Consider the following 26,726-nt stretch of genomic DNA (forward strand, 5'->3'; position numbering starts at 1 on the left):
CAGCGTGAGAAACTGCACGTTTCTCCTTTAATATGAACGCTCAGCAAACCAGGAAAATTCATGGCAACATCTCACCCTTTTAAGTATATTAAAAAGAAAACAAAAAAAGAAAAATGAACAATTCTATGACAGGAAAAAAGAAAGAAAAAAAACCTGTATAAAGTTCACCGACCTTCATTTAGGTGACGGTGTGAGGGCTACATGTTGGTCTGATTCTGCCTTTGCTACCCAGGGTTTCACCCTGAACCCCTTGCAATAACCTGCTCAAAATATCTCGAGCATAGTCTAACATAATTCAACCAACACCCTCATATTTTTAAATTTTTATAAGATACAAGGGAATATACGGTGCAAAAGGCAGGAGCATTCCAAGAAAAATTTTACCACTCAATTGAAAATTCTGAACCCCAAAAGTTCTGTCCCAAAACCACAACCCCCAAACAACGTGCCCTTTCCCCACAGAGGTCACAATGGCTACCATACATAAAACTGAGCCATAGCAAACAATTCCTCTGAGTCCATGATTAACAGTCCGCTGGCTCTCAGCATCACACTGCTTCAGTCTGTCCTTGTCCAGCAGCTCCACAGGATCCAAAGTCTCTATGGAGGCCATATAGGAAAAGAGAAGATGCCAGTCCGTGTCCATGTCAATCAGATCTCGAAGAGGCTTCTGTGATGGGTGGCACTAGGGTGGCACAGGATGCACAAGGTTTCAGGATCAAACAGGATCAGTCCAATGCACCTGAGGCAGCTCAGCAGACTTTCAGCGGCCACCTCCATGGCAAAGATCCCAGAACCTGAGGATAGAGAACTTAGAAAACACAAATTGAGCAATTGACTTTTTCTCAAAGAATGCATGCAACATAGGATGTGGACGTAGAAACCCACTGCAAGGTCCAAGGAAAACTGACCATAGCTATGTGGCAACATCAACACTTCCTACACTTGAGATGATGGCTGTACACCAGCCAGAGAATTTTGCTCTTGTTCTAGAGCTTGGGAAACTGTTTCGTCCCCCTGACGTCTTCGTCTTTTTCTTCGCCTCCGAATTTTCGGGCTTGGCGTGGGCTCGGCATGACCCACTGCCTCGCATGTTTCTGCAGTATGGTCTGGACCCACACCTTGTGCGCAGAAAAACAAGGGAGTCACTTTCTGTGCCTCCTTTTCCTGTTCTCCACTAGGCTGAATATCTGCCTGTGTCTCATGTCCATCATTCTGCCTCTGTTCTGCCGGCTGTGAAGCAGCCGTTGGGGTCATCACCATAGAATCACAGGTGTTTAGAACTGCACAGGTCTGGACCATCTCCAGGATATTAGAAGTCTCTGGAATGGTTTCCAGGAGCCTCTGGCAAGCAGAATTAGCATGGCTTCTTGCTAATTGCTCCAATAGTATCATTCTTAAGGTGCTATCCTCAACTCTCACCTCTATAAAATTCATCAGACGCACTATAAGTCGATGAAAAGGTTCACCTGGCTTCTGTGCTATATCTAAGAAGTCTTCCTTTGGGGAGAAGGATAACTTGGTTTTTATCAATGCAGATATCCCTATGTATCTGCACGAATCTAAAACAGTGAAAGAAAGGCCAGCTTGCACATCAGGGCAAGCATATTGACTCCTCCCCATAAGTAGGTCAACTCCGACCCCAAACAAGGGATCATCTCGAGGCAGGTGGCTATTTTCGACAGCCATTTGTCCAGCTAGGAATTTCCAATTTCTTTCAAAGGTAAAAACCTGTTGAGGTTCAAGCATCATTGTTGCAAGACCTCTTATTACATAAGGAAAGATCAGATTCTCAAATTCTGCACTGATCCATTGAATTGCCTCAGTGAAGCTTATATTATCTTCTGCCACGTCCCTTGATAAGGGAAGCGGGACTGCCCATGATGGGTCATCATGGCTATGATGCTGTGGACCCATGTCCACAGCTCCCTGAACTGGCTTGGGCAAAGCTGCATCTTCAGGCAGCAGCTCTCTTAGGTCAGCAGCCTGGTTCACCTGGGATGCCGGACTAAAAGCCTCATCCGATTTCACGACAGGGAAAGCGTGCACATCAGACAACGCTTTTGCCCCGTTATCATCTCCCACAGCCGACCCGGCCCCGTAGGGGGGGTGGGCGGGGGACAGTGACTCGCTCAGACTCCTCTCTGAGCGGGGGGGTGATTGTCGCGCTGGGCAGGGGGGCGTGGCTGACGGGCCACAGCTTTCAGCTCCTGTTCCATCAGCCGATGTGTCGGTGGCCGGGGCCAGAGCCGGCAGCAGCTCTGCGGCTCCAGCGCTCGGCCCCGTCCCCTCTGAACGGAGGGGGCATGCGGCGGGGCCGCGCGGCGGCGCGGGGGGGTCGCACGGCACGGGGGGCCCCGCAGCGGCGGGCAGCGTTGCGCCCAGCCCTCCCCCCGCAGCGCCGGACCGGCACCGGACGCGTGGGGCGGGGCGCGGCGCGGTGGGCGGCGGCGGCGGCTCCGCTGCGGGCACCGCACAGACCGCCGGCGGCGGCGACCCCGCGCACAGCATTTGGCGCGGCGGCGGGACGGGGCAGGGAGGGGCCGTCCCCGCCGGGCTCGCCTGCCGAATCCTGCGCGGAGCAGGTCGCGGCGGGGCGGGGCGGGCCGGGGAGGCGGTGGCAGGGGGCGGCGCCGGCAGCGCCGGGGGCGGTGCGCACGGCGGCCCCCCCGGCTCCCCGCAGGGGGCCCGAGGCGGCGCGGCTCCGCGCGGCAGCTGCAGGGCGGACCCCGCAGCGGTGGCGGGCAGCGGGGGGGTCGCCGCGGCACGGCGGCCCGGGGCGGCGCGGGCGATCCCCCGCGCTCGGCGTGGGACCCGAGGCCGAGCGCTCCGCCCCCTCGGCACCCCAGCTCCCCGCCTGGCAAACCGCGCGGGGAGCGGACCGAAAAAAGCTTCCCCGCCCTTCCAAAAACCCCGCTGGGCGCGCCCAACCCCCGACATGGGGGTGGGGGTCTCCTGCATCGGCTCTAACCCTGCATCAGAGCAATCCTCGTCAGAAGCGACGGAGCTCACAGGGGAGCTTCTGCTCTGTGTCGAAAACCCAGAATCAACTTCAAAGTCCTCCCCAGCCTCTTTTAGAAGTGGGAAGACTGTTGTCCATGCCTGTAAAAGAGTGCCTGCCTTAGAGTTTCCGTCAAGGACGGCAGAGAAAAGGCTTTTTCCCAGGGTTCTCCATGGGCCAATATAAAGTGCCTTTTCAGCAGTATAAAAAATTCCAAGTTTCTTTCCCCAGCTAAGCAGTTCTCTCACGTGTTTCCTGGTCAAGTCAGCGTCACAGGACAACAAAAAGGAGTGGAGCAGTTCCATCATCAATCGTTCCTCTGAGAACATCGTGGGTTTCTTCTTTTTGCAGCTGTAGAAGGCAGATTTTTTTTTTTTTTTTTTCTTTTTTCTTTCCTCACTAGCTTGCAACTTGACCACGTTGGGCGCCAGTTATCACCGTGGAGGCCCAACCAGGAACACCGACTGGGGACACAGATCTGGGTGCAACAAGAGCAGCAGGGCAGAAGACCCCGCCCTTAGTTTATTTTTCCATTATATATCTGTGGCAAGGTGACCATGGATTGGAGAAGGGTATCGCCACCTCTCCTGTCACATTGGTCCAGGAGGCTGTCATTCAACCTCCCCTTGTCTTGGAGAAAGTATTCATAACATTGCCAATATTTACAAAACATGGTCCTGTGTTTACAATTCACCAGCGTGAGAAACTGCACGTTTCTCCTTTAATATGAACGCTCAGCAAACCAGGAAAATTCATGGCAACAATGGCACTGCATTGGACAGCCCTCTCAATCTTGGAATTTTTTGGAATTGCCATTTTAAAAGATACAAAGCACAGACAAGCATACTTGGCCATAAAGTTAATGGGTACTGAATATAGATGACACTCATTAGGTACCAGCAGATTTAACAGAAAGGTCAGGTGGTTGCCTCTCATTGATTGTCTGTACAAAATGGTCTTTGCAGATTCCATTTATTATCTCTAGAAAAAATTAACTTAGTTTAATTTCAGCTTTCACTGAGATCAAATATCTTCTAGACCTTGTAGCACAATTTTAATTTGTGATTACAGCAAATTGATTTTTGCTTGTAATTATATTGGCAGCCCTAAGGAACAGTTTCAAAATAGATTTTAGAAGCTCAGGTTACTTTCTGTTAACTTCTCCTTGAATATTCATTGTTTGTAGGAGCCAATAATCACATTTAATAAACTTCCATTTGTTGTAAATGATCCTTCTTAAAACTCTTACTATTAAAACAATGGGATTATTCTAATGTCAATGAAACTTTGCAATCTGTGACACTCTTGAACATAAATGCCATTGCTTAAATGTAAGAAATATACACAGTTTATAATTGTATGTAAGTTTAAATGTATGTATACGTGTAGTCGGTGTACATAATAAATGGGGACTGGCTATTTCATATTTACTAACTGCATGTTTCGTCTCTGATCAGTCTTGATGAGTGAGCTGCAACGTGTATCTCTGCTTGTCTGCCTGATACGTCAGCTTGGCTTGCTCAGGCAAGTTTACAAGAGCACCAGCACTTAACATTTTCCTTCACTGTGTCTCTGGACCTGGTCCTCCTCTACATGCAAGTTTTTCTTCCAATGAGAGTAATGTAATAAAGGAGTTTTACTTCTAACTGCTTTTAGTGTAGAATAATAATTTTATTAAATTGTACACATAAGCAAAGACTTGGCCAATGTAAAAGAATGGCTTTTCTGTCAAAAGCAAAAATACTTTAGAGTCATTGAGCCATAATTACATCTGCTTCATGCCTCTGTGCTCTAAATGGACATGGCTCACTAACACAGAGACAGCATGGGCATCCTTCAGAATTTATATTAATATTGTGATTACAGGCACAATACTGTAATCTCATTAGACAATCTTCAGATGACTAACACAATTACCTGAACTTGTGTAACAAAGAATAACTTGGGTATCTCCTCCCATTTATGACTGTTAACATTATTGTTACTCAAATACTCAGACTTATATCTTTCCATCTGGCTTTCCTAATTAATTCTAGATATTAAACAAAACTAATAAAAAACTCTATTACTGAAGGGAAGAACTAAAGGAAGGGATGATGTAACTTCTGGGAGCAAGGAAAAGCAAAGATGACTGCACACAAAAGTAATAGCTCAAATGATTTGAAACTGTAGCAGCCATGGATGAGTAATACTGATGATAGCTGTCAAATAGGTGAGAATTAGGAAGACAAATAAAGATCAGAATTAAAAAAAAAAAGTTAATTTCAGCAAGCTACTGCATTTTAGGCTAAGAAGCTAATCCTGCATGACTTTATTTCTGACTAAACAAATGCCTTTGATTAACTTCTATGCAGTGCAGCCACAATAACTACCCAGAAACCATAAGGATTTGCTAATACATCAAAAGTATGTTATTGCCTGGTAAACAACAAAATAATTTTTAACTAAGGTTGTAGGGGAAGCCAACAGTGCACACAGTGACTTTCAGTCACAATAGGAAAAATTTTCAATTGAAATTAGGAATTGTAGACCAAGGCATTTCTGAGGGTTTTACTAAACCTGTGGATCTTATTCAGTAAGGCTTCACTGCAAAAGTCACACTCTAAAATACACTACTATGTACAATTTCAATAGACACATCTGAAAAGAAATTTTCTATGCAGAAACATGGGAGTTTCAAGTCTGTTTTACAAAAAATTACGTTATGAACCAACTTCAAAACACATGTTTCCAGAGAACCATGAAACTGGTAATATTAAATTAAATTTTGATGTTATGAATCTGCTGAATTATCAGTGAGAGCCCTACAGCCATTTATATGTCCGATTTCCCTGCCTGGCAGCCTGATAACATACTGCCCATTTGGTCAGTCTGCTAGGAGCAGCCATGCATTGCACTGCTAATGAAAAACTTCTCTGGGATACTTCATGTTCTACCAGTTCCTCCCACAGAACCTACTAGCAAACTTCAGTGTACAGAGTATCTAAGCAGCCCTCAAGACTACACAATTGATTTTTACAACATATCTCTCACTACATAATTTAGACATTTTATTTCTTGAACAGATGGACTACAAACAATAGGGACTAAAGCGATGACAAGATGCATTTACTTTCAAATCTGAATTACATGCTATCTCTGAAGTACAGCTTCATGATAAAGATTTATGTAGCTGAGGGAACACTTTATTGTTGACTATTGCAAGAAAATGAACACAATGTTAGTTTCCTTAACAAGAGGACTAATTCAGTAATCATTGTAAGCTTTATATGAACACTGATGAAAGAAAATTAAAATAACTTTAGTAAATGAAGTGAGAAATACTGTTAAGAAGTGGGAAACAGAGAAAATGATTCTGTTTTTCCTTTGTTTCTTTCCTCTAACTTAAAACCAGTCAGTTTTGTTTCAGCTTGTTATGAAAAAAATAGCAGTGGCACTGAGTGTTGCAACAAAAAGGAGTTTACAGTGTGTATAAGCAAAAAATCCCTGTGCTGGGTGAAGCTAAACATCATTCCGGAGTAGTATCCCGTCTCAGAGCAGTCACTTGCCAACACTTTGGCAAAGCGCACAAGAAACAGGCAGGTGCCAAGTAATCTCTCCCTGGCTGCAGCCAATACAGCACTGCCTTACCTGGGACAGGAGCAGTTCACCCACTCTGGGGCACTCTCCAGAGGTGAGGCTCCCTTTCCTGTGAACGTGGTCACGTTGGGCAGCACCACTGGCAAGTCTTGGTAGGGCACAGGGACAGTGCCGCACGCCTGGCAGTGAACGATCGGAATGGGTGTTCCCCAGTAGCGCTGTCGAGATATCAGCCAGTCTCTCAATCTGTCACTCGTTAGGTCTCCACCTATTCTTTTATTTTTGGCCTCCTGAGTAATAGCTTTTAAAGCCTCCTGCCGAGTCATGCCAGTGATCTGATTGGGGGGAAAAAAAAAAAAAAGAGAGATGTGGAAAAAGAAAGAAAAATTTATAGTTCCTGTCAGTGAAAGTGCAAGAACAAACAAAACCAGTCAGTTTTCTGAGAGTCAAATAAAATAATAATTTCCCTCTTGCCATTGGTTACATCCTGCTATCCAAGAGACTATTCATATACAGACTGCTCATTTGAACCTTCTTGCTTAAAGGATCATGTTCTTGATGGCCTGAATAGAAGAAAGAGTCTTGTGGACTTCGGCCATTATTGGCAGATATTTGCATTTACTGCTGATATCTTTATCAGTTGCTGTATGCCAAAACTTCCAGAATTCTATCACAAACATAAGGTAGAGACTGAGGAAATGTAAATGTTAAAACAGCTTTCCTTCTCTTATGCTCATATCATGTTTTTCTATTCTTGCTTTCACATACATTTTAACCACTTAGACCCTATCTAAGATGTAATGTGTCTGCTATTAAAACACATGTTTTCAAGAGCTATATCTAAAGATAAGATTCCTATGTCTCTTGAGGCATTCATGATATCACAAAGGCTGAAGCCACATTTCAATGAATTTGTGGAAGAAGGACTAGTATGTTTTAGGTTAAAAATCTATTGAGATTATGAAATAAAAATCAACTTTTAACACCGGTTGAATTATTCAGTTTCTATTACACAACTGAGACCAATACAGAGGAAAGTTCAACCTTCCTCTCATGTACAAAAGGAAAAAACTTATTTTATTGCTACAGCAGAGCAAACATATTTCATCATTAAATTTGGTAGCATAAGCTTGGCTTGATTAAAAAAAAATCCCTTTAATCACACAAAGTGTTTGGCACTCTCAAGGAAACAGATTTAGTTTGCATTGTTACTGGAAGTTGTAAAGAAATCCATACTTATATACCCACCTCTGCAGAATTAATGACCTTCTCCAAACCATTTGGCAATGTCTCAATGACTTCAGAGAAAGAAATGCCCAGACTCTTAGCTACTGCAGCATCTTCTGCACTAGTACTAGGAATTCCTAGGAGGGATGAAAAACCATTTCATTTCTATGGCACTCTATAATGACTTACGTTTTCACAAAGGAATTAAAGAAAATGATTTAAGAACAGTAAAAATGTTTTTGTATTCTTTAAGCAGTGAAATTCAAACAGCAATAATTACAAATACATTTCTCAGTTCCTCTGTAATTCAAATATTCATCAATGTCCTGTCCTTCTTTCAGAGAAAATTTGATGGTTCTGAGAAAACTAAAAATAAAGCTATAAAATTTAGATAGACAGAACTAGAGAATTTTCAATATAGCCGTATTATCTAAATATAATATGTTTAAACAATACAAATTTTAATTCTATTTGCTAATATGATAATCAAGTCTAAACAAAGAGCAGAGTCTTCCTGTTTCAATATTAATTTATCCCTTTTAAATTTCATAGTTTATTAAAATGTACCATAATGCAACAGTCTCAAACATTACTATCCCTTTAACTTACAATGAAAGACATGACTTGTTTATAAACTCTGGGAAGCAATTCAAATAACATCAGTTTGCTATTCAGACTATAACTAGTGAGAACACTTCCTACAGCTATTCAGATGAGTTACTCAAGTCACACTATTTAAGGCTCCCAATGTTTTATTTCCTCTGCATTTTATTATTTGGGAAAGTTATGCATTTTAATTCTGCTCTGGAGGGTTACCTATCACAGTGAGTTAAGGAATTTCTTAGCTTGCTTTATTATCACATGTATTCTGAAATAATATTAAGATACTGACAGATTTATTATTTACACAGAGAGACATCTTTCTGCATATTTTTCCCCTTCAATGATAATTTAATTAATAATTTGAACCATCTTGCATGATTACTGTCATCTTTAAAAGGCAAAGGAACTTATTCCAACAAGACAATGTCAGCACTGAGTTGGTGAAAACTACAGACAGAAGTTTTCAAAATATTTGCTAAGCACACTGGATTTAACTAAACCAGTTTAACAATCGTTTTAGTTCAGGCAGTGAAATGCCTGCTATACTTTAACTCTGCCAACAGGTGGAAGTTCGGAACCAGATGACTAAAGAAAAACAAAAGTCCCCTGTGACAAGGAACTCCTTAACGAGAAAAAGACGAAATTGCTATTTTTTCTTTCCAGCAGATGTACACTCTTGCCATTTCAAGAACAACATTTGTATCTCAATTTGTCAGAGAGCCCTGCAGCCTGCAACAGGTGACTTCACAATACACTGTACAAGTGGAAAAAAGCAGGTCCCACTTTTTGAAAAGATGATGCTATTAATGTGCACTGGCAAAGCTCAACAGCTGGCACCCACAGCTTCCCATGAAGAGCTGGGCTTTTTCCAACAGACACAAGGCCAAGGCATGTGCCAGCAAACTGGAAGATTTTAAGAAAAAATAAGATTAGGTATCTCAATTATTTGGCTTCTCCTATCTGAGGAGAAGCTTTGCTTCTCAAAAACAGATTCAAATCTAAAGTGTAAGTTGTGGGCATGTTATAAGCAAGGTATACAGCCCAAATGGATAATTTCCATCAGCCCTGTGAGGGTCATCCAAGACATTTTTGCACAGTCAGCTGCTTTCATTCAGTCCAGTTGTGCAAAATTAGCCAATTTTAGCAGCAGTGAATGCACTGGAAAAAGGAAAGAAGACACAGACCATTTCCTTCTCAATGCAGCTGAGACCATGGCAAAGCACAAGAGCAAACAAAAAGCTTCATGGCTGCAGATTAAAACATTAGGGACATGGTTTTTAAAACTTAGTATAATTTCTATTTTGACTTATTAGGACAATCATATTATCTAAGAGTATGTACTTAGCTGGCCAGTTTGGGGGACCAGGTTCCTTATCCATGAAAGGAATAAGGCAGCTTCACAGGACAACTTTGAGAAGAGAAGCTCACTGCAGGCAATTCAGCATCCTCTAGCAACACCCTCCCCTTCCACCTAGGGATCCTCTAAATCAGCTGCCTTAAATTATGAGAGAGAGAGAGATAAAGGATCTAAGGTAACAGTCCAAGACTACCTGAAAACAATTATTACCTATCCTGAACTATTTTACTGGTCTCAAAACAAATATTACTAGATAAAAGTCAAAGCTGGAAGTTTTGTAAATTTATGATCTGAAGCATTTCTCTATAAGGATATATATAATTTATGTAAACTTAAAACACACAAAAAAGCCAAAAGTTAGGGTTGTTTGTCAAAAAATGGTACAGTTCTGTTTTAAGGATGGTGAGAGGCAGCCAAACACATATGTTATAGGTAACCAATTCTCTTAAGATATGCAGATCCTCAAACGTAGCTCATTAAATGCACTAATTTTATAATATTTCCATTTAAAATTATCACCCTGTAAATCTCTTCACTCATATAGATTCCACATAGCTCCTTTCCCTTCCTTCTTCCCTAAGAAGAATAGAAATCCAAAATCCAGGAGAGAGCGCCTCTGTGTTCAGTATTTACCACAACAGTATCTTGTGCTCCCACACAGCAACTGAAAACCATGCTATTCCACTTACATATCTAATGTCACATACCTATTTTGGTATCAAGAAAATTATCAAAATTCGTTTTTGCTGAGATGACAACAGGAATCTCCTGATTGGTAAGCAAATTCACAGCTGTCACTGAAGTAAGTGAGTCTGAAAACAAGTGTAATGATATGGTAAATAAAACACAACAGAAGACATGCTAAGAACATCACTTACAGTGCAGTTTATCTTAAACTTACATGAATTTTAAATAACAGTTTTCTTTAAAAAAGAAAGAAAATGACAAATCTATTCACATTTAAAAAAAGCTCAGATGTATTAAAATACTCAGTAAGACAGATTGATCAATTTTCATGATTAGAAAACATACTTTTAACAAGCACCTGTATAAAAGCAGAGTAAGATTTCGATTATAACAAAAAATTTGAGTCTTTGATCAAAATATAGGCTGCTGCAAAATTGTACAAATTGGTTTCAGTAAGCCCTGATTGATGTACTAGCATACAATGCTACAAAATCCCACCAAAAATCAGATAAAACTGCAGGGGAGCATATAGTCTTATGATTTAATTTCTTACAGAAGAACTACAAAGCATGTGCAATCTTTTTTTTAACCTCTGTTAAAAAGCCACCTAAGTAACCTGCTGATTTCCAAACAGGATATTCATATTCATATTACAGATGAGGAACCCGATGTCCACGAGCAAGGGGAAATAGGAGAGGAGAGAATTAAGGGTGAGAACTAATAAACTGAAATTGATTTACAACGTGTAGACTGGGTGGCTCAGCAAGAAGAAAACCAAATCCGACTACTCCAAATTTTGAGGATTCAAACCCCAGATCTCAATGTGGGCCTATTTCTAACTTCTTCAGTGCCTTTAGGTTGATGATAATTACAATCATTAAGATATGAGCTGCTAAGAGCTTCCTTTCACCTTTCTTCATAGCTAAGTTGAGGCTATGAAGGCTTGTATTGCAATGCATAAATCTGCTTGAAGTAAAGTAACAGCAATTCTGAGAACAGGGCTGTTATAGCTCATCATCCTTCTTAACACAAATGATACATTTATTTATTTTTGATTACTACTTCTCCAAATTTCAGGTGTCTGAGGTATTCATATTATAAAGAAAATTTCCACACTGTGCACAGCTTTCCTCTGTTTAAAAAAAGTACAAAAGGGACAATTTCATTTTTAAAAAGCAACTAACCAAAAAGCGTCATGAGCAGGAAGCTGAGTGGGCAGGACACTGCTTTTAAAAATAACTTCTCTCTTCTCCCCAGCAATAATTTTCATTTTATGCTGGAACCCAAAATAATAAGTGCAGTTTATGAAGGTGCTCTTTCCTGTGCTTATTTGTTCACATCATTATCATCATAACCGAAATGAGAGAATGGTACAGGTACAAATGTAAGATGATTTATGCAGAGCATTATGATGAGATAATGAACAATGTAACGGTCAAACCTTTCTCTCAGACACCTCCTGCTGTCAAAACTATCAGACTTACCAGATGCTAAATTAACATACATTTTTCTAGGCCAAAAAAAAATAAAAAGGATATTTGACAACTGGTTGTTCCATCTATTTAAATAATAGTAGCCTAAAATACAGACATGTACTTCAAGACTAAAGGTTTTAGAACTTTCAGTTCGCTGCTATACAATAGCTTTTTTTCCTCTCCTAGAAAACATAAAAACATACCCTCCTAATTATTTTAAATGAGAACACAGTGAAGAAAGAGAATGACAAGACTATGCCCATTGAAAAGAAAACAATTACACTTAATTAAATTAAAATTTCAGTATTACTGAGGAATTTTTTTCAGAAGTCTTGGTTAATGTGAAAATAGGGTCTATATAAGGCCACTCAAAATCTCATTTTATTTAAATGCCATTGTTGGCCTTTCATATATAAAATGCCAATCTCAGCTAATTTCAACTGAAGACTGTCCGTAAGTATATTCACAAGTAGCAGGAGTATACAATAGCAGAGTTAATGCGGAATTGTGCCTCTTTTTTGAGGACTTTTGGCTGTCACTTTTCAACTGAGAGGTTCTTAATTTAACTCAACCAAAAGCTTTAAGCTTATTGTTAACAGACACACAAAAAAGCTTTTGCAAGTATTTCCACTTAAAAACAAATATAAAAACATACCATTGTCCTTATTAAAAGCAAATTCTGCACTTTTGTGGTTTGGCTTAAAGCACAAGATACAACAAAGGTACAGGCACATGCATGGATACATGTTTGTGCACTTAATGCTTTGATTTGGTTCAACTGCAAGAACTGCAAATTTGTTCTCCTAAATTCTCCAAGCTTTGCTCACCTCTTAGACAAGGGCTTTATGTACTCAACACAGTCAGGCTCCATGTTTTTTTCTACTAGCAAGCAAACTTTTTTAGAGTAGAAATAAGTACTTAAAAAAGCAGGTTCTGTACAACCAACACAATTTCCCACAAGATACTGTTGAAATCAGATGCTATACAGACAATGAAGCCTCATCTTTACCAGTAGGGGAAGAAGAAAATAGCACCAGCCTGAAGTAGAAGCAAAAAATATTATATTTACTCTTGTCATTTCCAGGTTTTCCAAACAATAAAAAAATACTAGAATGGATGCTAAATACAGGCAGAATCGGTGGTAGGAGACTTCAGGAAAGCAGTTAACAATTAAAGCATTATTAGTTGATTGTGCAAGTCATGAAATGCCATAGGGATATTATGAATTTACTCCATTAGAGTCTCATATTATAAGGATCTGCATAGTAGAGTATTATTTTACTATCTCTCAGTGATTCACTTTGCTATGTATTAGTGATCTATTGACCTCTTTAAATTCCTTATGACAGGAAGAAGTCATTGATGGTGCAGGAATTAGTTCTGTCTTTATGCTAATGAGGAATTACCACATAAACATGAGATTTTCCACTGGGCTTACACGCTCAAATTTGGACTATTCATTTCTGGTAGCTGAGAAAACTAGAATCTCTTCCATTGCTTTTATATACTATGAAGTGTTACAACTATTATAAAGAGAAAGCTTCTAGCATAGCTGCTTTTGCCACATCTGAAGTCAGGACAGGCTGATGTTACACTGTGTGACATACAGCAAGAATCAAAGGCCTGCTTGCTCTCAACAGTAACAGCTCCTGCTCAGCTTGATACACATTCTCTAAAGATCATTCTCTGTAATTGTTGCTCTTCTACAACAAAACGCAGTATGAGAAAAATACCACCTTTCCCTGGGATGAACTCCCTCTGAATGACTTCCTTGAGACTGCTATTCCCATGCAGCAGTCTGTGAGTTGGTAAGATATATAAATGGGAAGCTCCATAAATGGCTTCAGGTGTATAGGTGTAAGCTGCTAGCTTCTCTTCTGTTACTTTGCCATTAACCTGAAAAACAGCAGAAAAAAAATCCCTCTGGAAGTGCAGTGGTTATAGATTTCCCTTAATTTTCACACAGCTAATGAGCCAACATCACCCTGCAGAAATACACATCCAAATACCAAAGTAGACACATTCCCACTATAGAAATTTTCCAGAATCAAACCTTGACAAAACTTACTTTTAGGCCTTGAGAAAGTTGCTTTACAGTATTGCCTTAGTTTATCTAAATATATCTATAAAATATAATTCTAATCCCATATGTAATATTGCACTGTGCTACTGAGATAGACTCAATCCCTGGCTAAGCCACCCGGAATCCTTCTATTCACTTTTAATATGCATGTCTTGTTTCCAAGAAACTGGAAGGAGATGTTGCCTGTGACATCCAAAGAGAATTTAGGATTTTCTCAGCTACAATATGTCTTTACACCTTACTTCTCTGATTAAGTGAACGTTGCAACTGATGTAGAGAAATGCAATAATACAAGGTGGCACAACAAACAATTGACATAAAATGTAAATAGCAAACTTCAAAGACTTTTTAAGAATTACCACCTGGAACTATCAACAAGGTTTGTATCTTAGATCAACTAAGTATGGAGCATATAGAGGTCTTGGAAGGAGATTTTTCTATAGTAAGTATTGATGGAAATTTTCACAAACAATTGATAAAAACAAACTCTAATACACAGTTATTTATACAAATACAAATACAGCACCTTTTAGCAGGGTGCAAATCAGAGGTATTTAAAAGCTTTATTTTGTCTCAATCTGAAGTTCTGAAAAATTCAGTACTTTAAAATAAGAAGTCACTTTTAGAATGTTAGACCGAGTAAATAATCACAATAAAGTTTTGAAGTACATGGGCTGAAATTCCATCAGGGTCTTTGAAAATCTCTTCTGTCACTACCATATTCATGGAGCGTTGTTCATCTCTTGACAAAAAAGGAAAATCTGAGGTCTTTCTGTAGATAGTGGTATTTTTTTTCAGGTTTCCTTTTCCTTTCTCTCCTTTCTTTCTATCTAGACTCTCTGTAGCTCCATCACTACCTAATGGTGTGGTTTCCATGATTTTAATTATAGTATATAGTAAGTGAAATAATGGACAAATGTAAGCAAAGCAGCTTGCTTGAGGTCAGCCAGGGGCTGACAGAGAAGGTGTCATGCAGAGAAAAGCAACAGCTCAACTAGATCCTAGCTGACATGTGCTACTTGGTAGTGCACTTGGCACAAATGTTCTGGCTTTCAGGGAAGCTTATTAGCTGGCATGTATTTTGGCATAAATATACACAACCAATTTGCATCCACTTGAACACACAACCCCTTTCCTAAGGAGGATAGCAGAGAGTATCTCTTCAACCCTCAAGTGGTGTTCTTCAAGAATCCATGCCAGCCAGTGCATGAATATAATGATCATCTTTTTTAGGAGGCTTCAAGCCTTTTCAGATCTGAAAATCCATTCCCATCACACATTTCAGGGGCTGCCGTTAGCCCAACCAAGAGAGCAGCAATCAAAATTTCTGACTTACCTTTAGCAAGAAGTCAAGGGAGCACCCAATGCAGTCACCTATCCAATTTGCTTGCATTTCTTTAATACCATACCACTCAGGGAGATCAGACAAAGCATCAAACATGGCCTTAAGCAACAAAAGAAAGAATTAGGACTTTCAGCTTTTGTAAGCATATGAATTAGTACTCTGGGTTTAATTATAACTAAAGCAAAATGGTAAGGTTCTGGTAAAAACATTGAAAGCAGACGTTTTATACTGCCACTACCTTAAATTAATCTCTCTGAGAATAGAACTAACACAGTACAAGCCAGAGGTTATAGACCTGCCAACAGAGACCTTGTTGTTATTAAAAGTGGCCTTTCTTTTGAATGGACTAGACCTTAAGATACAGGAACAAAAAACTTAGATGAAAACAAACACAGAAAACACTCCCAGTGGGTGTAACTTCTAGGAAATGTAGGCGACCAACTGAGCTGAACAAGACTAAAGAGATGTGCAGATATGAAGCCTACATTTGGCTTAGTTGCTTTGGACAATAGCCTAGAGATAGCAGTCAGACAAAAGGTGTTAGCATCCTAAAGTTTTGAAGCTCTGACTTAAAATAACATGATAGTTTCTAGCTATCTATTTTTTCATATTTGGTATTGACGTTTTACCAAGCACAACAAGCTGTAAAATTGATTGGGATCTTTAGGTTGTATCATCCTTCAAAAACAACACTAATCATAATAAAAAAGGTTCATATTAAAATCAAAATATATATACAATATTATAGTAATATAATTCTTATAAGCAACCAGCAATGAAGCTGGATCTAGAGGGGTCAAGGGTCTACAGCAAGTCTTATGAGGAGTGGCTGATGGACCTGGGAATGTTTAGGCTGAAGAAAAGGAGGCTAAGAGGGGATGTTATTACTCTCCACAACTGCCTGAAAGGAGGCTCTAGTGAACTGGGGGTCAGTCTTTTCTCTAAGCTAACAAATGGTCTCAAGTTGCACCAGGGGAGGATACTAAAAAAAGTTTCACCATGGAAAGAGTTGTCAAACATTGGAACAGGCTGCCCAGGGAAGTACTTGAGTCATCATCTCTGGAGGGATTTAAAAGACCCACAGACGTGGTGCTTAGGGACAGGGTTTACTGATAGACTTGGCAGTGCTAGCTTAATGGTTGGACTTGAGCATCTCGAAGGTTTTTTCTAGCCTAAATGGTTCTATACTATGCAGCAATGAGGAAATTAAGTGTTGCCTCCCTTACTAGCCATAATGTCCAACAGCCAACTTGTAACTTCTATGTATATTTGCACTCGACAAGAGATATGTCTATATATTTATGTGCTTTCTGATGTGTAGAATGGAAGCATAAAAGTAGATTGCAAGTCATCTAGTATTTGTCTAAAAAATTTGAACAGTGTGATTTGAATAAATGCCATCTATAACCATGTAAAGGAGAAGACAGATAACTTAAAGTTCATCTCATTTTTCACTTTGTAACACTTCACATTTTTGTTATGAATACTGTGACTGTCCAAAATCCTTACTTTGGCAGAAGTACAGTCAGAGGCATGAGTCAATTGGACAGATGGTGAATATGCTGAACAATTACAGTTAAAATCTAAGAAAAAGGCAACATGTTGAATAATTTCTCCTTCAGCTGTGACTCCCAACATCAAATGTGCAAGCTCTTTATTATCTCAGTAATTGCTAAAAGCCTGCAAGGATGGACAGTCGCTACTATGTGCTGCTCAAACTAAACAGTAGGTAGGTGGATAATTAGTGAATGCACACTTAATTCTTCTCCAAGAATGTGTTTCAAGTTCTGTTTTAATGACATTCTTAAATAATTTCAAAGTGAGATGCATAAATGTTATTGTAAGAATTACTTTTTTAGTTACTGCTCTATTGTATATCTGTCATTTGAAATTCAACAAAAGGCATGTCTTTTGTAAATCATAATATTACACCACCACTTAGGATTTTTATTACTTTCTACATCTTTTAGAATCAAACCAATTTATTGATGATTTATAAATAAAATAACATTAGGCTTTTGGAGGGGTTTTTATCACACTATATCTTTAATCTGTTTTAACTCACAACTGCAAACACACTATACCACAGAGAATTCAAAGTTCTGAGTAATGTCACTAATTGCACTGCTCCAGAGACAACTAAGCTTTACCCACCATGATCAATCCATGTACTTATATAACTATGAAAGAATAATGACTAATTGAGATATATATAGATACATACACACAATATCTAGATATATTCTTTGTAAGAACTTTATGCTTTTTAGAAAGAATGAAATCGTGTCGGTACATGCAGAACTGGCTGTTCATATTACATATCCATTCTAATCTACATCACATTTTGCTGGCAGAAGCAGCTAACTGTGCCTGTGTTCTACTGAAACTGTACAGTCCGTAACTGCTTGCCAGCAAAGCTTCCTAGATGTTTTTTCACTGCAGTCTTCATATACCAAGATTGTCAATACCAGTGTGATAATGATTTTACTCTAATTCATTGGCCTTATCAGAAGCTGCAGGCTACAGTTTGACTTAACCCAGTTCTTCTCTTGATAATGCAATTACTTCATCTAACTAAATACAGGAAGAGCCAACTTTACTTCATCTGAATGAAGATAACTAAGCTTAATCTGCATGATGATGCAGCCTAGCATCATGCAGCCTAGGGTTTGCAAACATAAACCCTTTATAACTTAATTTATACATAAACAGTTTAGTCTGATACGAAACAAAAAACCCAAGCAAACAAAAAACTTTAAAAATGTTCAAAATGGAATTATGACTCTCAGTTCTTTGTACTCAGCACACTCCTTAGCTTTCTTGTCAAGGCTGCACAGCAAATGAAGCAGAAAGTGATCATACAAACCACAAACAATTTACCTGGTGTTACAAAGGCAAATAGTATATAGTATGCACACTGATAGCATGTTAATGTTTCTGAATGGTAAATTAACCCAGGATACTCACTAGCAGGAAAATAGAGAAACATTAATTCTTACACACATGAATGCGCACTTGTACATTCAAAATTCATCTGTGCAAACTAGGACCTTTTAAAAGATAGCTTAAGGAAAACCCTTTAAAAAAGCTTTTCATTTTCAAATCCAATTGCACTACACCCTACAAAATACATGTCCAGAAATATATGTTAAAACTATTATTAATATTGAAAATTACATGTAGACTATTTGGGTATACGAGATTCTTGACAAATGCTAGCATAGCAATTCCTGAATATTTTAAGTTAGTATTTGGGAAGTTAAATATTAACTCCACTGGATTTTGTTTCCATGTTCTTTTTTAAAAATCACTGCCATGTTCAGAACATTTCCTGAATCATTAGAGTAGTCCCATGAATTCTGCTCCAATTTTTATTTTGCAATTAGCCAGCCCTGGCAGTATTCAAGGCCAGGATGAGACCTTGAGCAAACTGGTCTAGTGGGAGGTGTCCCTGCCCATGGCAAGGGGGATTGGGACTAGATGATCTTTAAGGTTCGTTCCAAGACCTTAACATTCTATGATTCTGTAATTACTGATAATTTCCATTAAAAAAATATCTGATCATTAAAAATGTGTAAATAATATCTAGTTATTTCTGCCACAAATGTGTTTACTGAATTTGTTAACACAGAGAAGACAAGCAGCAAGAAGATTCCCAGCACACAGGCAAATAAACAAAAGTAAAACCATGTTGGAGTCAGCAGGGGACAAAGAACAACAGAAGCATTTCAATCCAGTAAGCAGAGAGTGATAAGATTATCAAATAAACTCAATTTTAAAATTTCTGATGATAACTTAATAGTGAGAAATTTGGAAACATTAGGTAGCAGAGTCTTTCTGCTTTCAGTTTTCATTCTTGGGAAGAGACAAGAAAACTTCAAATGCAAACATCTAATTACAGGAGGAATTACTCCCATCTTAATTAAACACAAGTCAAGGAATAGCATAAATACATTTTGGCAGTCTTTCAGATCTAAAGATAGACAGACTCAGGAAAGGTTAAAGAAATGAAAGTTTTGTTCAGGAATGAGAATGATTTAAAGGCTCTTACACCTGAAGTACTTGGAGATAGAGGATAAACCAATGTTTCACGGACTTCTTTACTCTTTCAGAACATGCAGAAAAATTCTGGCACAGCCAGAAGATGAAAGTCAACTACCCCAGATGATCAGAGAATAACTAAAGCAAGATGAATTTGCTGAAAATTCATCAAAGACAGCGATGACCAAGCCTAAAACTGGAAGTAACACACTGTATGTGAAAAACTGGTCTCACATTTCTAGCTGATTATGACAGACACAGAACTTAAGCAATTTTCAGGCAAAAAAGATCCAGAAAATCCAAGAACATGAGTGCTTTACAATTTCCCAAGAGCATCTCAACTCCAGAAGTACCCCTGCTTGTAGTTCAAAGAAGGATTCTGCTGAGCCCCTAAAAAATTCAGTCTCTGACTTCATGAACTGAAATTTTCAGTAGATCAATACCTGCTACTAATTTCATACTCAGTGAGAGATTTTAACTCCTTGATGATAGTAAATGAAATAAAGTGAAAAATACAAATATAAGCTATATACTGAAATGTATACTCTTTTTTAATGAAGATACTTCATTGAAGTTTGACAGATCTGCAAGGTAACAACAAGATCAAAATAAAAAATTCAGTAAAAGGTTGCTTTTCAGAAGAATTCAATTAATTAGCATAATAAAATTGCATTCTACTAAACTACAATAAAATTTAAAAACTTTGCTTCTAAGAAAGAGTCAAATAAATATTCCAGCTCTGTTTGGATTAAAATGAAATTCTTCACTTTACTTAACTGAACTCCCAAAAGAGCAACCAAGTATAAACTAAAGATTACATGAAATAATTTACTACAACTTAATATATTAACATATATTAAAGTACAAGAAATTAAAGCTAGGCTGCCCACTGTTTTATTTTGCACTCTGTTGAATTGTTCCAACTGTGATTATATGGTACAGCTTCTGCTGGCATTTAATATCTTCTTGTTTTACTATTTCTTTTTCTCCTTCAGTTGTTTCTGTCTATACTATTGTAGGTCACTCTTGACTTTTATTTCCCATGTGTGAAGAATACTGAAAACATCCATTAAAGAGGAGCAATAACACAGATACCATGTATACTTAAAATTTTTTCTCATAAATGTCTGAACTGTCAGCAATTTTCCCATTTCCTTATCCACAATTTATGGTCAACAAACACCTCTGGTGTGATTACACAGAATGAGCCAAATAAATGATTTCTTAAAAGCAAAAAGTAAATCTGGAATTATTCTCCAGATTTGCTCTTCAGAGCTGTTCCTTGCTTAAATTTCCAAAGAGAAGATACTCCCTTTCTGAAATAATGAAGTATATCTTTCTGATGAGTAACTGATGCTGTAAATACAAAAGCTCTTCAAAACATTTGTTAGAATTTTTAATAGTATTGAGTATTCACTGTTTTGATTAACCTTATACCAACAGGAACTTAAATTTACTTTGCTGTACCATCAAATGAAATGCTGTGTTTAAACCAAGGTGAAAAGACCAGCCTGGTCTGGATATCCACAAGCAATTTTCTGTCTTGCCAAAGTGACAAAACAAGTGCCATTTCTTATTAATGAAGTGCTAAACAAGCTGAGGGAGCACTGCTTTTGGTCCCTGTCCAGGAGACAGCTCTCAGCCTGGCTCAAGAGGAAGTTTCAAAGAGAGGTTTATCAGGCCTGTTCTGTTGGGAGAAGACAACTAGGAGCTAGACTCCAAGCGTGGGAATCAAAAAAAAATCACACATAAAGAATGAAAAAGAGCCAGCATTTCAGTTCTCCTCGGTGATAAGGCATTACCTCCTGCTGTGAAATACAAAGTGCTGCCAAGACTCTTGCCATCCTGAAATGCAGTACTTCACTTTCATTACATTTCATTACCATTCTGCTTAAGATCTCAGAAATAAAATCCAAAATAAAAAAAATCAAGGAAAACACAATTACATGGAATACTTCCAAAACTATTCAGATGAAACAAAAGGGCTGTCAGATGCAGTGCAAAGCCAGAGAAAAGCTAGAGAAGAACTATAGTTCATTGGCTGTTTTCCCTCCACAGTCAGCACCATGCCCAACAGCCATATTCTTGCAACCCACACAAAATGAGAAGGGTTTATCTCTAAAATGTGTTTACAAAAAAACTTAGCTAAGAAAGTATGCTACTTATCTGTATGGCAACTGTAAATTATAACAGTAGAATTTTGTTGGTTATGTTCCCCAGTATTTGAATTAAACAGACTGCCCTATTGCTAGGCAAAATAGGGAGATGATTCAAGGCAAAACTTAGAGTTTTAAAGTTGCTCCTATTTTATTTTATTCAAGAGAAGATTATTTTTCAGCTATGTGAATGATTTTTGTACAGTAAAATATGAAAAAGAATTGTATAAAATTAATTTAGGAGGAACAGGGTCTATGAAAGACTAACCTTGCCAATTCTGTTTTGAGGACTCAGTTGACCATGCATAAAAACCTCCATAAAAGCAATTTACAGGTACACAGAGAAAAAAATAACATTTACAGTTAGATTTTTCCAATGAATCTGCCTACCAATTCAGCAGAGTAACCATAGCAACTAAATGTTTTAGCTTAAACATCTTAAATGCACAGACAACAATTTGAATAATAATGCCATCAGTTAAGGCATTATCCTTTTATCAAAGAAATGCGTCAAAAGAAAAATGACAATTAAAATGTTCTCTAAAAATCCATAAAAGCTGTTAGACCATTGCACGTGTACTTTACAGTTTAAAAAATGGGTCACAATTACTTTATTACTTTACACAAGCAAAACGCTTTCTGCTAAGCATTAAAAGCATGGTCAATATTTCTGCCCTTTGAACAAAACTCATTACCAATGGTAAATTGCCATGTGAGCCAACACTGCTTTGTTTGCAATTTTTATTGCAAGAAAGGAATATGAGCTGATGCAGTAACAGCAACAAAAAAAAAATCAAAGCAAATCCACAGGAGATCATTCCTCTGGACACAACAGATATCTGAAAAACAGTGTGTGTAGGAATGAAACACTGACTGCTGTAACACCCAGCTTCACAGACCACTACTAATCATGTAACTTCTGGCTGCTATTTGACCAGTAATGTAGGCACTGCAGATGAAGATTACTCTGATTAGTTTTTATTTTCATTAAGGTTGTGAGGTACAAGTGAAAACATAAAATGATAAATGGGCAAAAAGAAAGGAACACAGATGACTAGACCAGATCAACAATATACACTATAAATAGGCTGAAAAGTTACAATGAAATAATTTGTGGATGCTACAAGTAGAAAATAGGTTGTATCCTTACATATTGAGCCATTATTGCTAGCTAGTAATTTGCAGGAAGAACTAAGGGATAGAAGATGAATTAAATGTATTCTAAATGGATCTTTTTCTGTGAAAGTAAAGGAAAGCCTTATATTTTCCTCTAAGGCACACAGGAATGGAGCAAGTTAACAGAAATAAAGGGTTTTTTTCAAAATACTTTCCCACTAGGTCAATTTATAGAAAACTCGGGTATAACTTTGAGGAAGGAATAGGAAACAGATTTGCAGAGAGCCATTTTTCAGAAAAAGGGCAAGGAAGGTGGTTCTTCTGACATTTGATCTTGAATTTCTGAAAACTTTTCAGAAGAAATATTAATCACCACTGAAGGCACAAAAAAAGGTGACCAGAATCAAATGGCTTTCCCCATGATACACCAAAGCCAGATAAAGGCTTGACTGTAAAAAAGTGAGTGAGACACTCATAGAATTCTGACCTTCTAAGTCTGAAAGTAGCCAAAGTCTGAAAAAAATACAGGTCTTCCCCAAGAGGTGAAAGGATTAAGTTACTCTCAGATAATCTCTTCGTGCCTTCCAATTTTTTAATTTCAAAATAAGAAGGAGTGGAACTCCAGTGGATAGCAGAAATCCAGTCATATAACTCACTGAAAGCCTGATCCACTTAGCTCTCCACCTTTTTCCAAACCTAGGAAAAATATCTCGTACAAGGAAGGATTAAATCTGCTCTGTGCCTGTAAACTTGTCCAAGCTTTGAGGAGATAAATGGCCAGGTGTGCTCTGATACAAATTCTGGCAGTACAGCTCAAAGACCTCAACACTGCTCTATACTGACAGAAAACAGCTCTTTGGATCCCAGCGATTTTGGCATCCTAACCTGACATCACCTTGTCTTAACCTTCTGGACACATTTAAAAAAACCAGCATTGGACAAAAGATGTTCAACAGGCAATTGAGTCAGGAATGTGGAGTAAAGGACTCAGGACCAGATGTTCTGCAAGGGTAAGCTTCTATTTCTGTTAGTGTCTAATGCAAAACAAGTTGACCATGGATTTGAAATCCCCAGGCCCGTTACAGACTTTTACAATGTCTCCTCAGATTCCCCTTTTCACAATTATCAAACACATGACAAAAAAAGGGAAGTGAGATCCATAAAGAACCAAATTGCTGGACTAATTTATCATCAGAGGCACAAATATCTGAAGTCTCTGAATTGTAAAGAATTTCAGGAAAACAAAGCTGTACTGGTAGTGGTTCTGGTCTGTTATGTGAGTCAGGAAAACCTCTTTATAGAAGTAAGTGATTTCAAAATCAGGAGACATGAAATAATCCCCCCTACCAAAGTGAAAGTATCATCACCGCCAATATTATCATCCTGAAATTGTACTAGCAATTAAAGATTTTTAGCTTCTTAAAGAGATATCTTTATCCTCCACACCTACTAGGACTAGCTCCATGAAATCTGATCCTCCACTCAAGAGAAAGGCTCTCTAAATGGTAAAGGGAAATTAAGGTCTCCTTCTCAATAAAGCCCATTCTCCTGGCAAGAGCATTTGAAAAGAGGTGGGGAAGAAGGTTTGCGGAATAGGCTAGGAAGAGTGATGGCTGTAAGCAGGGTATTCAACAAGACAGGACAATATGGATTCAGATGAACTGTAAAGAGCCTGAATCCAAAGAAAAAGGGGACAAAAGAAACAGACTTAGAGGAAGGATTCATGTGTCTTACCATTCCTGGAGAAGTACTGGCATGACTTACCATAAGGAATGAAGAAATGTGTGCAAGGATGTTTTGAGGATAATTAGTCAAATTATTCAGAAAGAGAAGCCAAAGTTGTAGCATTTCAGATCTGTAATTTGGCTCCTGTCAAAATGCTAATGTGAAGCTTCCTGATTATGTCAGTGAGCGTACAGAGTTTCTAAGAGACTGAAATACTTGGCCACTATGAGCTCAGACCCAGTCTCCCCTCCAGCAAACTGTCTTCAATTGTGGTTTGCAGTTCATGGGCCAGAGCTGTATGGCCAAAACAGACTTCTCAGAAAGTAAACCACAACATGCTATGTTATCTAATCTCTTGCAACTTGAAAGAAAAAAAAATTACCAAAATAGGGACTTTATTTGTCCTAATCTTCCAAGCCTGAAATCCATCTACTCTCAGATATTGGACTTCATAGAGCAAAGCCTGGTAATCTGCTATTCCTATTTCAAGGTCTGAGTAGGGAGGGGGGAGAAAGTTATTTTTCCACCTCTACGACCAAATGTTTAAATGCCTTGCCAAAAGAAGCAGAGTGAGACTGTTTAAAAAGAACCACAGCAACAAAAATAGGAGTGAGTGGAGGGTGAGTAAAAAGGAAAATCCAAACCACCTGCTGATTCTTGGTAGCATCTGTCACTGTACAAGAAGTGGGAGAACTTGAAGGTAATGCTTGCCAAAGCACTTGAGCTCGGAGCAGTATGGCTACATTCATCGATCTGGTTGTATCAGCTAGCACAGAGCCTACACAATATCAATCACAAACAGAACAAAATTTTGGGAAACCTGCACAGAAATCTGTACCAAACTGTCCTTTGCAGCAATGCTTTAGGTTTTGTAGGAGTTGATACAAATGTTCTTCCTGAAAAGAAAAGCAAAAGTAGCTTTTGTTCAAGTCACTAAGATGTTCAAGAACAAAAGGTCACTTGCACATTTGGTAGGGATGTAGGCAGGGAATATGGCAGTGTCCTGAGGTGACATCTTTGGGGGGAAGATGAGGGGGTGTTGTGGAGGCAAAAGTTCCTTCTTATCATAAGATAAGCCTGCTTACTGGGGAATGACATGATGGAGACGTGATCTGCCCAAGAGACTGCACTTTTCCTGTAACAGCATTTCTCAGGTGAGAGACTAAATACAAAAGATAAATCCTTCCTAGTGGAGGGTGGATAAGGAGCAAGGGGTAATAATCTCATAAATCAAGGATGTTTTCAAGGTTACTGAAAAGCTCCTCAGTCATGACTTTTGGTCTCGATGAGTAAAAATTTATGTCTGATTCACTCCTCTTAAAGGGATATAAGTAACTAGGTACCAGTACTAGGATATAGACCAGAAATGCCACTGCTTCCTACAACCTGTACAGAGACAATAGACAAAAGACAAATCAGTAAAGATACAAACTCTAATGAAGCTCCTGCCTCAGACTGAGGGAAACAGTGAGTTGGGGCAGACCCTAAAATATCACAAAGGTCATAATGAAATCTGGTGACAAAGGAACAGGGGAAAAAAGGCCCCTCAGAACATTGTGTTTATTTTGTGATGATGCAGACACACTCCATTTTTCCTTCAGCTATTGCAGATGTTCTCTCTTTACTGCCAGAACAGGCAGTAAAGGCAATCAAAACCCATGTATCTCAAGTACGTGTGTATGAAGAATCAAAGCATCAGGCGAGATATCTAAAGTTTTTATCTTTATTATGAATAGACCTAGAGAGAGACACAGACTTCTTCTACCTGGATGATAATGGAAATTTGGTTTTTTGAATCTGAGATTTGGGAAAAAGATCAAAGAGGAATTTTTAACATTGTCTTGGGAGCAACTCTCTCAATCTGTACTTGAAGTCTTAATACACAGAACACTCAGAGGGAATAAAAACATCACCTAGACACAACAGGAAGCTGATACATTCATCTCAGAGACCATAAAGCTAAAACTTTTGTTCTGAATTCCTAAGTGTGGAAACTACATTGTCCCAGCACAATCAAAACTGGAGTTCATAAGAAAAAGGATGTTTTAATAACTTGAAAACATTTTTAAAATAACAGATAATCAAATAGAGTAGAGTATGAAATAGAGGGTCCAGATGAATCTTCAGTAAGAAGCAGTCAAACATAAAGAACTATGGTGCAGATATAGGTGGAACTGAAAGCTAGGTGACAGGTTGTACTCCACTGCTTATAAAATGCCCACCAGTCCAATAGGTTGATTCAGCAAACAAGTTTTGCACAGCTCTACACTCAAGAAGAAAAGCACTTGACGGTGAATACAGTATGCTAATGTGAAAATACAGAATTCATTA

The 26,726-nt window shown here is 38.5% G+C and overlaps 1 protein-coding gene across 1 annotated transcript in view; it reads right to left on the minus strand.

Moving 5' to 3' along the window:
* The window catches only part of LARS2 (leucyl-tRNA synthetase 2, mitochondrial), an 86,054-nt gene that overhangs the window by 31,054 nt on the left and 28,274 nt on the right, over positions 1–26,726 (minus strand). The window contains exons 8-12 of the mRNA XM_063406986.1: positions 15,349–15,456; positions 13,666–13,825; positions 10,475–10,579; positions 7,829–7,944; positions 6,632–6,915 (exon numbers count right to left, since the gene is read on the minus strand). Coding sequence (XP_063263056.1) covers positions 6,632–6,915; positions 7,829–7,944; positions 10,475–10,579; positions 13,666–13,825; positions 15,349–15,456 — 773 coding nt within the window. The remainder of the gene's footprint in view (positions 1–6,631; positions 6,916–7,828; positions 7,945–10,474; positions 10,580–13,665; positions 13,826–15,348; positions 15,457–26,726) is intronic.

This window comes from Prinia subflava, chromosome 1, assembly GCF_021018805.1.
Source record: "Prinia subflava isolate CZ2003 ecotype Zambia chromosome 1, Cam_Psub_1.2, whole genome shotgun sequence".
Taxonomy (NCBI): Eukaryota; Metazoa; Chordata; class Aves; order Passeriformes; family Cisticolidae; genus Prinia; species Prinia subflava.